Raw genomic sequence first — 12,112 nt, forward strand, 5'->3', positions numbered from 1 at the left:
CGCTCCGGGGCCAGGGCGGGCGGGGGGGGGGACGGGAAGACACATAGTGATAGGAGGGTAAAGAAGCGAAGTAAGGAACTAAACAACGACAGAAAGTGGCTTTTAAACATTTCGTCCTCTATTGTTCGGCCGCTCTGGAAAGCCTGCTCTGTGGAGAGGCGTCTGATCTTGGAGGGAACTCTCCCAGGGCGAGCGCCGTAAATATCTCAACAGATGCTTGGCTGGTTCGTAATCAGCTCGGCTCCGCGGCGGGCAGCGCGGCAGCGGCCCCAGCAGCAGGGTATTAATTCTGGATACGAGGGCTCTCCGCAACATTTGGTTCTTTTTTTTTTTTTTTTTCCAGAAAGGAAAGATGGAAAAGGGGAGGGATCGGCCGTGAGTCTGACTGACAGTTTACATAATGAGCTTGTGAGGATGCGAGGCAAGTATATAAACAGCTCGAAGGGAAGCAAGTTTTCCATTTACTGGGCGCTGTAGCACCGGGTGAAGGAGGAGCGGTTCCACGCTGAGCACTCCCCTCCGCGGCTCTCACCAAACCTCCCCGGCTTTGGAGTTTATAAAGGCGACGACAGCGAGCAGAGGTCGGCGGTTGGCTGCAGGATTAATTCCCAGAAGCGAAGGGATCGACACCTGGATTTAACCTTCCTGTTTCGGCTGCTGCTCGAGGGATATCTGGAAGAGCAGGTTGCTGCAGGAAAGTCGCCGTGACGCCTCTCTTTTCTCCCTCGGCCGAGAAGCGCCCGCTTGGACCATTTGAGGAATACAGGAGGAAAAAACTAAACCCACTAAGAACTGGAGGCTTGAATAACACAAGGATGACAGCCTCGCGCATCTTTGGCTTGACGTTTCTCTTAATGATTTTGCAGCAGGTAATCGCACATCGGAAAATAAAAATGATAAAAATAAAGGGTTTACGAAATGTAAAGCGGGTGATGGAAGCAAGTGTGCATGGCAAAGCCGGGGTAAGGTCTGATTTGGCTATTTTGTGTGTCTCCCCTTTGTGCAGAGGGTATCCGGCTCTGGCGTCTTCCAGCTGGAGCTGCACGAATTCGTGAATAGCCACGGGTCCCTGGCCAGCGGGAAGCCCTGCTCCCCCCACTGCAGGACCTTCTTTCGCGTTTGTTTGAAGCATTTTCAGGCAGTGGTCTCTCCGGGCTCCTGCACTTTCGGCAGCATCATCACCCCGGTTCTGGGAATAAACTCCTTCAGCATCAAGGATACAGAGAGATTTGACAGCCCCATTAAGTTGCCCTTTAACTTCACGTGGCCGGTGAGATTCCACTTTAAACCCGATCGCGCTGGTGGGGCAGGAGGGCGGCAAGGGAAGGCTGATCTGCAGCGCGCTGCTAATCTGCCATGTAAACAAACTACTTTCGCCTTTAGACTTTATTTCCAGAACTTCCTTTAAAGGTAATTTTTAAAAAGCTAAAAGGCAAAAAACCCAAACAAATACACACACACACCCAAAAAAAAAAAAAAAAAAAAAACCAGAAAAATGTTATCTGTTTCTCAGGCTGGTTATAATATCCTCATGTATTTTCTTCTGTTTTTACTTTATAGCCTGAAGAGAAGTGCCAGTCAGAGGTAAGGACACATCACATTTGACAGTCATAAATGTGCTATCAGGACACTCTGCATTTTGTGTCTTGCTGTTTTCTTTCTCCATATTATGGTGCAGTAAAGTGCTCTCTTAAAATATATAGATTCGCAAGCTACGAAGAGAGTTGGATGCATCCCAAGAAAAAGTATCAGCTCTGACAACTCAGTTGACTGCCAATGTGAGTACAACTCTGAGAACACTAACAGGGAATGCATTTAATGCATCAACTGCTACCCCAATTTTTTTAAGTGACAAAAAGATATCATGTGTTTAATACTTGGTTCATGTTACCTATGTGTTTAAAAAAGCAACTGCATGCATGTGGGACTTTTCCAAAATTAACATCCTCTGTCCTACTGAATTGTCTTATGCCTTTCTTTCAATAATAAATTGTAATATTGATTTTGCTTTAGATATATGCAAATAATCTTCGAATCTTGACAGAATATTCAAGGATGGGGTGTTTTTTTATAAATAGTGTCTTGCTTGGACATTTGGGTGGACTGGGGTACAGATGAAAGTAATTATTGGCAGGAATAAAAATTGGTAGAGACATGGATTGAAGCCTATTATATTTTGCTGTTGCATTAATATGTGGGCTAATGGCATGATGGTGGTAAAAGGGGCTCTGAGAACTAATTTAAAGTTATACTTAAAGAGTGGACATTCCTGATTTTTAACCAATGCAGACAGCATTGTTTTCTCTAAGGAGCTTTATGAATAAGTAATGTAAGACACTTGGAAAAAAATAATAGTTGAAAGCCAGGTGGGGTTGAGGCAATGCTGTGTATGTACCTGAGCAAGTTTATTTGTGAGTTCTGTGCATCTGCAAAACAGAAGCTTGCTAGAAAAATAAGCAGTTCTAGAGTAAATAAGCCACAGATGAATAGACATCAAACTAGACCATATTGACATCCTCGTTTGTGGGAATGAATAAACATCAGGCCACATGCTACTGAAGAGGACATTCCTGTCCATCAGCTCTCTGAATAGGTGGAACACAAAACTTAGGATTCGAGGGGGAATCTACTGTGGAACAATTCGGTTCAGTAAGCTCTTACTCAGCACAGGAATTAGTAGCCGGGCGGCAAGGGAAGCGCGAAGCAGGGGGTTAAGGGATAATGTTGCCCTCCTCGCCCCCCCGGGGCTTTAGTGGGCGTCGGGCGGGCCGGTGAAGCTCCCGGAGGCCTCCGTGCATGGAGGGGTAGGAGCCGCTCCGGCCTCCCCAGGTACCGCGGGGTGAGGTGCCCTGGAGGCCTCAGGGGAAGTGCCAGCCCCGCGGCAGCAGGAGGGAACCCGTTTGTCCAAGGGGACCCCAAAACGTGTCCCCTTGTCCGGTTCTGCCAGGTGAGCCGACCCTGGCTGTAGCTGTCCTTGCGGCGGGTCCCTAGAACACGGTGGCTTCAACAGCGCTTTGCTGTTACAAAGCGTCGTGCGGGGTGACCCGGCAGGCACCCTGGGCCATGTCATCATGCTGACCTTCCCACTCCCTGCCCCGAGAGACCAAGCAAGCCCCACGCTGAGGACTTTGCCCCCGTTGGCTGCAGCTGCCGGTGCTGTGCTTCACCTCTGCGAGCATTAGCAGCCAAGGAGAAGCGAGCAGGGAAAGGCTCTTGGCGGATATCCCTGAATCGGCAGTATCTGTTCCAAGTTAAAGTGCTAGCAGCTTGCCCACACAAATGCTTCCACCCTTCCTGCTGCCAGAGGAGAGGAGGCAGGTGTGGTGTAGAAGTGGGAATCTTTACTGTGGGCTTAGGGCTCCCATTTGGGTTTTTTCCGTCTCTCGTTCCCACAAGTCAGAGATGCCTCCTCTTGCTCCTTTCCTAGCAAGAGTTGCAGGAGTTCATGTTTGTTGTATAAACTGAAAAACTAAAGGACAACTTGTCAAATGTTGGCTCTCCTTGCTCGCTTCCTCCTGCCCCAGAACTCCCCATACTGAGAATTTTTTAAATAAAGCTTTAGAAGTGCGAAGGTGGTTTTCAAAATAATAATAATTTTTTTAAAAAAAGCTGGCATTTCCCCTGCAAAAAGTGTGTTCTGTGCTGCCATGTGTACCTATCTAAACATTTCTGCTTTTTTGTGTTCTCTTTGTAGCCATCTGCCTGTCTGGATGCACTGAACAAAACGGATACTGCAACAAGCCTGGAGAGTGCCTGTAAGTAGATGGCAATTGCAATCTGAACTTCAGTTAAAACGTCGCCTTGTAACAGAAACTGAAACTCTTTTCCATGTCATTAATGTTTTAATTTGACTTTTCTGGTAGCTGCCGCCCCGGCTGGCAGGGCCGCTACTGCGATGAATGCATCCCCCACATAGGCTGCCGCCACGGGACTTGTAAAACACAATGGCAGTGCATATGTGATGAAGGATGGGGTGGCCTCTTCTGTGATCAAGGTTAGTTCTGAAGGCTGTGCTTATGGCTCTAGATTGGGCATTCCTCAGTACTGGACTAAAGATTCTGACCCATTGGATCTGGCCTTAAATTTCCACAAGGTTCATGTTCATGGGCGTTGAGTTTGTACCACGGGTGTCTTACAGACCAATGTTTGTAGTAATTTTGGTTGGAAACAAGCAAACCTTTTTGGCACCTGCAGTTTTCATCCTGGAAAAAAAACCACAACAGTCACCCGGATGACTATTGAACAGGCAAGTTTTTTTGCCTGTTCAAGCTAAGTTTAACTTGCTCCCTATACAACTATAACAATTTACTAAACAGTTTCCAGTAGCAGTAAACACCATCATTTGGGCCTTCCTTATTTTGCATGCAAGGAAGTTAACTCATGTGATAAGTCTGGAGCATGAGAGAAAAATCATGTAAGCAAGAATGAAAAGTACAGGTTCCATTTTAAGGTACACCAGACCACTTCCACCTATTCAACCCACTGAATCACTGAACCGTAGCCAGCTGAGCAGTCATGTCCTCAAGGCCATATATGCACTGCTGGCACTGAGATCATTAAGTGCTCAAAGCAAGCTGTGTTTTCAAGACAGTTATAGGATTAAGATGGTGAAGTCGGAATTAAGCAGGGAAAGTAAAGTTGCAGATTTTTTTCTGCTCGTAGTTATCTATTAACCAGTTGTATTCAAATTACTCTATGGTATTTATTGAGCTAATAAAGATTTTCTGCTTATGTCCTATGAACTAGTGTGCTTAACCTCTGTCTCAGATTTAAAGGGGGGAAAAAAAAAAGGGCTGTCCAGCTTGGCAGATAGTTTAGACAGTTTAAACTACTAACATTCATAACAAGAGAGTATGGTAAATAAACAATAAAAGACTTCATAGTGTTTGTTTAAATCTCCAGGCAAAACCATCTTTTATTTCCTTCACTCCCCACGACGTGCCTCAGAGCACACCTTTTCAAGATGGGTCTCACTGTGTGAGTGAGGTGTGACTCGTTGTGCACAAAGTGCCTCAAACGCCCTGGCTTGCTTTTCAGAGAACATACACTTAGGAACCATGTTTTCCAACTTGGCATCTACCTCCTGTTGCAGCTCATGGGTTTATGCACACAAAAGAGGCAGAGTGTACCAAACCATAGAGAAATTTAAAATTTTGCTGTGTTTCTCAAAATTCAGAGCCCATGGATTACAGTGATGGAAATACTTTATGGAAAATTCTGTCTTTTTTATTGACAAAAGTGGTTTTGTTTGAACGTCTTTTCCCAGCTGTCCAAAGACATTTTCTCTAACTCCTGGTATCTTTGCAGATCTGAACTACTGCACCCACCACAGGCCCTGCAAAAACGGAGCAACTTGCATGAACACTGGCCAGGGCAGCTACACGTGTTCCTGCAGACCTGGCTTCACCGGTGTGGACTGCGAACACGAGATCAGCGAGTGTGACAGCAACCCCTGCAGGAACGGCGGTAGCTGCACGGTGAGGGCATTTCAAATGTAAAGTCCTCGTGTGAAGCAAGCCCCGGTATTCCTTTTCAGATGTGGTTCTGTAACAGCATAATGGGAATTTGATAGCACACAGGTGCATTGCTGAGGCTCACAACTATCATCCTGAGCCCTTCCCGAGAGGTGTCAGGGGAGGAAGTCTGTTACAGGAGGAGATGTATCACCTAGATTAGAACTAGTCAACTGATCCTTAGGTTTCTGTGGCAGCCATTATGAGAGGCTGGCAAGATCCAAGGCTGGTGAGGGAGTAGATCTGTAAAAAATAAGCTTCTCAAACCAAGAAATGTGCCAACTCTGTATTTTAATGGCAAATAAAAGAAAACTTTGGGTTTCTGCTGCGGGCGTGACACTAGTCAGACAATATGAGGACAATCAGCTGAAGCACTTTCTGTGACACAGGCTTCTGCATTCTTCATTTCCTGCAGTCTAGTGTTTCAGTGTGTTTTCAGACCCAGTCAATGATTGATTCTGCCTGTTGATAAAGATCAATTGATTATAGATATCAAATGTAGTCTGATGCATGTTTAAAGCTAATAGCCCAAGACCCTAGATCTCATCTTCCAAGGCCTTGGATTCTTTCTTCTTGGAAAGACCAGACAGTTTCGTTTTGATCAAAGTAGTGGGACTTACCTATGGCGAAGCAATGTAAGCCCATGTAAAGAAAAAGGGCACTCATTTCAAGGGTGAATGGCCTGATCACAGCTGTGTGGGTTGACACGTGCCATTCTGCTTGGGGAGAACTTTAGGGATTCCATTAGGCAGTAGTGGTGTTTGTAATGTTTTTTGCCTAGTTGCCTGTAGGCTTCCTACAGCTGCACCTGCTCTGCTTGTGGACCTGCATGGTTACTCCTATGTGCCAAGTATGGTTGGTTCACAGCTCTGTCCCTCGCAGTCCAGCCAGCAGTTATTTACTCCCCAAATGTCACTTTTGCCACATCAGAGTGTGGGTGTGAGGGACAGAACAGCCCTCACTGCTGACCAGAAAGAAGCGTGCAAGGAGCTGTTATTTGTCAGCATCAAGTAACTGTGGCCTCATGTTGTGTTTTGCAGGATATGGAGAATGGTTATCACTGCCTGTGCCCCCCTGGCTACTATGGCACTCACTGTGAGCACAGTGCGTTGACTTGCGTGGATTCTCCGTGCTTTAATGGTGGCACATGCTTGGAAAAAGAGCAAGGGGCCAGCTACACTTGCGTTTGCCCTTTTGGCTTCACAGGGTCAAACTGTGAAAAAAAAGTAGACAGGTGCACAAGCAACCCGTGTGCAAATGGTGAGTCTTTTTTGTAAAAAAAGATCTCGTGTCTCTGACTTGTTTGTGCTTTTCAGTGCAGAAGTGATAGAAATCCAATCTGACCTCTACTCTTCCCTCTCCCGCCCTGCATTCCACATCTACCCTAATTTGGGTCTCTTGCTGGGGGAGGAGGCTTTCACTGGCACTTGCTATGCAACAAAACAATGCTCAAGGTTTATCATGTGATGGAGAAGATGGCAGAATTTAGTAAATTAAATTAACTATTACATGTTTAGAAGGGGCATGTTTTTAAGGCATGGTGGTGCAATGAGCTAAATCAGAGGAAACCTTTAGATGCGCAGTTGTTTTGGAAAACAACCTCCCTCTTCTTGAGGCAGTATAAAATGCTAACTGGGGAGAGGTTTATGTTTCTGAGTGAAGTGTGTTGCAGACTAATTTTCTTTATTTTGTTTGCTTTTTTCCTCAGATGGTAATTGCTTTTACCTTGGTCAGATTCGCGTGTGTCGTTGTCGGGCTGGTTTCTCTGGTCAGAAATGTGAGATAAACATCAATGATTGTGCCAGAAACCCATGTTCCAATGGGGGAACTTGTCACGACCTGATCAACGATTACACCTGCACGTGCTTGCCAGGCTACAGTGGTAGGAACTGTGACATCAAAACCAGAGATGAATGTGCTTCTGGGCCATGTGAGAATGGAGGCACATGCTACAGCGGACTTTATAGTGCCAACTTTGTCTGCTACTGTCCTTCTGGCTTCATGGGCAACCGTTGTGAATTGCCAGTTTATTCAGTGCCCGTTACACTTCCTCCTAAACCAGTCCCCTGGATTGCTATATCCATGGGGGTGGGGCTGGTGGCTTTGCTCATACTGTTCTGCATGATAGCAATGGTCATCAGGCAGATGAGGATGCACCCAGAGCAGGACTTGGAGACAATGAACAACCTGTCTGACTTCCAGAAGGACAATCTCATTCCAGCTTCCCAGCTCAAAAACACCAATAAAAATAAAGACCTCGAAGTGGACTGTGGGCTGGAGAAATCAAACTACAAACCCAAGAATCATAAACTGGACTACAATCTGGTAAAAGACCTGACAAGTAGAGGGACCCAGGAAGAGAAATATTACAAAAGTGAAAAGTGTTTAGGAGAGAAGTCTCCCCTCCGACTACACAGGTGAGAATGCCTTCCTCCTTCCAGTCTTTCTTAAGGCTCCTCATCTTCATGCCAGTTTAGAAGCAAATGATAAAATATGGGGAAAAAAGAAACCTCAAGGAGATAAATCTTCAAACCAGAGCAAAGCCAGGAATCTTCATACCTGGAGTGTGTGTGTCACGGCCAAGTGCTGTCCTCAGTTACATTGCATGTGTTGTGCAGGGTGCTGCTAATATGGGTGCTGTGAAGGGGAGCAGGACTGGCTAGGTCAGTGGTGGGAGTAAAAACTGCCATTCTTTCCTCAATACATTTTTGAGGAACAACAGCCCAGGTGTGTAGTGAGTAGAAATAAGTACTTCACTTATTAAAAAGACAAAATTACCTGCTTACTGAGAAGAATGATAGAGTAAAAGTAATTACTGTTTTTTATGTATATAAAAAAGGCAGGTATTCACTGGCTTATCAGTGAGTGATGGCACTTCTGATACGTGTACTGAAAGTCTTGTCTGGGATATGCCTGTGGCTGTTTCACTGAGGGATTTGATGAGCATGCTGTTAGGTTAGCCATGGCAGAAGCATAGGAAGATAGTAGCTGTTTCATACTTCCGCTTTTCTAGTATGTTGTCCTGCCATCATATAGAACACGTGAAACTTCATCTTCTGCACTTCCCTCCCACACCTTCACAGCTATCTCATTCCACCCCTCCATATTCATGGTAGGTTTTGAGAGTCAGGCTTCTTAGCAGTCAACTAACGTACTTTTCTCTCTGTCCTGCATTAGTGAAAAGCCAGAATGTAGGATATCAGCGATATGCTCTCCGAGGGATTCGATGTACCAGTCCGTCTTCGTGATAACAGAGGAGAGGAATGAGTGCATCATAGCCACAGAGGTAAGTACACACACAGGTGAACAGGCATAAATTCACAAAGTGAAGGGGTAAGTTATCCTTTAGAATTGCATCCGAGAAGTTTATTCTATTTCCAGGGATGCTTCCCAGCTTTCGCCTCCTCTTCCGTGGCCCACACGGAACATACAGTGGGGAAAATAAATTAGCAGCTCTGGTTTTATTAAACCAGAAATGTTGAGCTTAGATAAGTCAGCAGGAGATGCAAGCATAGAACATCAGCCCATAAAAATTCAGTACATTGTAGGATTATTTTCTCTTAAATAGTTAGTCAGCAAAAATAGGAATTGTAATAATGCACAAGCCCATTGATGGAAACCCATGTTTTTTCCCATTATTGCAACGGATAATCTGTGTTCTGGGGAAACAGGCAAAACCATAGTTTTCCAGCAGAAGATGGAAGGTAGCTGAATGTGTAAGTGTATAGGTGTAACAGCCATTTAGGAAGTCTGTAATAAGACTGTGATAATTTCAACCTCTTGGCATTTAAGCTCCAGCTATATAATCTCTAACCTAAGTTAATGCTGTTATTGATAAACACGTCTGGATTTTGATGTTATTTTGGAAAGCCAGAGGACGGATACAGGAAAAAGGAAGGGCCTAGCATTGAGCTTGAAAGTCTTTAAAAAGCAGCTATGGAGGAACCAACCAGTTTTGGAGAATTACTGACCCTTTGGAAAAGACTCAGTGAAAATTAAAGGCAGTTTGACATTAACCAATACCTGCCTTCTTCAGCATAGCCATCTGTACGACTGTTTTCAGACACCAGGAAAGAGAAGCTTGCTGTGCCACGCAGCAGGGATCTGTGGAGTCAGATCTGCAGGATTCTTTCTGCCTTACCAGGGCAGATATCAGTTTTCCTCTTGAAGGCAAGCTGCAACACAAGTCAACCAGCAATATTCAAAGTTTAAGACTAAGTGAAAGGATTATCAAAGATACAAATGACAGCTAGACGCTTCATTCCTATTAACTGACCTAAATACTGTATCTTCCTTTGAAGATCTTGCTCACCAAAGCTAGAATCCCAGGTTTACATCGGGCATCTTGAGAATTATTTTTATTTTCAGAACGACAGCTCCTGAAACCTGTCTCCACATCATTCAGGCTTAATGCTTCTGCACACAAGCTATTTAACTATACCGTCTGCTTTTTTTTGAGGGAAAGCATGCTTTCCCTCAGTCCAGGCAGAGAGGCTACTCATCATATAGACAACTTTTTTTGCTGGTGACTCCTTGTCTCCGGACCCAGACAAAACCACTGAACGCTGATAGTTGCACTGCAGAAATGTGTGGCCTACATTGCTTTGGTTTGACATAACTTGAAGTCCAGTTTGTTAGTTCTGCACACCCTTCTCATTCCTGGTATTATTTTATATCTTGACAGGTATAAGACTGAAGATCAGCCCATTTGCACCTCAGATTTGCTAATGCCAGTAGATGGACGTTCCTGCTGCATTGTTTACAATTCAGAACTGGATCGGACTGTTTTTAATTACATGCAACTTGCTGCTCTCAGGCGGAGGATGGAACTGGGTGAACTGGACAGACTGTGAATTTACTGAAAGATGCAATACACCTTTGTGTTCTTACTGCCCTTGTTTGAAGTTTGATACCAGAAATCTCATTGGCTATGGAAGAGGGGAGGCAGAGGGGAAGAGAGAGGGGTTTAAAATGTTGTTGTTTTAATTTGTTTTTTAAAGATACTGAGGCCAGTTCCTCATGGACAGAACCCTGGCTTTCCAGAACTTTGGTTATGGGAGGTGCCAGTAGATGAGGAGGCACTTAACTATCACAGATGTTGCCATGGAAGGTGTGAAGAAAGACACATTGCTATGCTGGTAATGGATACAGTATAAACGAGGTCTCAGTGTTTTTTTCTGGGTTAAAAAGTGCCTAAAATGTGTCAAGAGAATCTAACAAGCCCAAACAGAGACTTGACTGCTCTTTTTGCAGTTACCTGAACAGTATTGGGTAGGGATGATTGATACTTCCTGCTACACACCTATTTGCATCTCCTCTCTCCTGCTGCATGGACTGGAGCTGGTGTAAGGGGTGAGAGGAGGAAGGAAAGAGGAATACCAAATTTACATGTAATCTCATTTGGTGATGCTTTGGAGATCTGATTGACTCAAGCCACAAGATAGGACAGGATTTTTGTGGATTTAAACATTTCAAGAAGGAAAATTTGTAATAAGGAATGTGTCCTGCCTCTTCCCCATTGATGAGGAGGAGGTGTGATCCCAGCTCTGTTTAAAGCCTTACAAATGCGTTTGAAATCAATCAGCTCCTGGAACCTTTATGTGCTGAGCTGTCTCAGCTGTTTTCATGCCCTTTGCACTACCAGTGATTGTGAATAGACGTTACTTTTTTCTTCTCCTTCCTCATTCTCCTCCCCCTCCCCCCGCCTTATTTTAACACAAATTTGGAGGTTTATGTCGTGTTTCTGAATTAGGTGCCACCTTCTATTGCAAATAGTCTCAAAATTGCAGCTGTTACTTTCTGAAGAAGGAGCAGTGTGGCCCCCCCCCCCATTTTTCCATCTGGTTGCTAAACTCCAACTCCTGTCCTTCATCCCGGTTCCAAATGCCCAATAGCGAAGCACCCACTGAGATGCCCTCTGCCAAGACAGGTGGAGATTAGAGTTAGAAGGTTCTAGGCTTGCCCTGTTTCTTTCATACCTACTGACTGCCACATGGAAAAGGGGGAGCCTGCCCCAGGAAACCAGAGGCGTGGAGAAGCTCTTTTCTTATATACATATTTACAGCAATAATGTCGGACACCCCAGTGGAAAGTGCTGTGACACTAATGAGACCGTGGGGTGGGGCAGAATGAGGAGGGAGGAAACAAGATCTCTTTGAAGAAACCTGGACCATGCTCTCTTGGACAGCGACGTTCCTGCTCTTGTAAATCCTGTTGTTGGACTAGCCCATTTACTGCCTTGAACTGTGCAGACAAGACCCCTTTCATAATGTCCACTACTGACCTTCTGCTCTGACCACATAGGACCATTTTGAAGATGACCTTCAGAAATCAATAATATGGGTTTTAGTTTGTCTGTTTGTAGTTTATTTTGAAGACTAGTATTTCAGTAATTTAAAAAAAAATCAGAAGCACTGAACTTTCTACGTTTTATAACATTATTTTGTATATAATGTATATTTATAATCAAAACAGAAATGTAAATATGTTTATTACTTCTCATGTAATGTTTTTAATGTGATGACAAAGTTTGAATTTTATTTTTTTTTCAAGCAATGAAAATACTTTCCTGCTACCATGAAGTTTACTGTGGTTTGTCC

At 44.5% G+C, this 12,112-nt stretch overlaps 1 protein-coding gene across 1 annotated transcript; it reads left to right on the plus strand.

The window, feature by feature from the left end:
* Nucleotides 1-815: 815 nt before the first annotated feature.
* Nucleotides 816-10,554, plus strand: DLL4 (delta-like 4 (Drosophila)). The gene is made up of 11 exons (XM_009999605.1): nt 816-869; nt 1,007-1,270; nt 1,561-1,584; nt 2,754-2,829; nt 3,695-3,755; nt 3,864-3,994; nt 5,308-5,477; nt 6,554-6,773; nt 7,222-7,930; nt 8,691-8,799; nt 10,198-10,554. Exons 1-11 carry the CDS (start codon nt 816-818, stop codon nt 10,201-10,203), a joined length of 1,824 nt encoding a protein of 607 aa, XP_009997907.1. The 3' UTR covers nt 10,204-10,554.
* The last annotated feature ends 1,558 nt before the right edge of the window (nt 10,555-12,112 follow it).

The sequence above is a fragment of the Chaetura pelagica genome, unplaced genomic scaffold (genome assembly GCF_000747805.2).
Source record: "Chaetura pelagica isolate M959 unplaced genomic scaffold, ChaPel_1.0 scaffold55, whole genome shotgun sequence".
NCBI lineage: Eukaryota > Metazoa > Chordata > Aves > Apodiformes > Apodidae > Chaetura > Chaetura pelagica.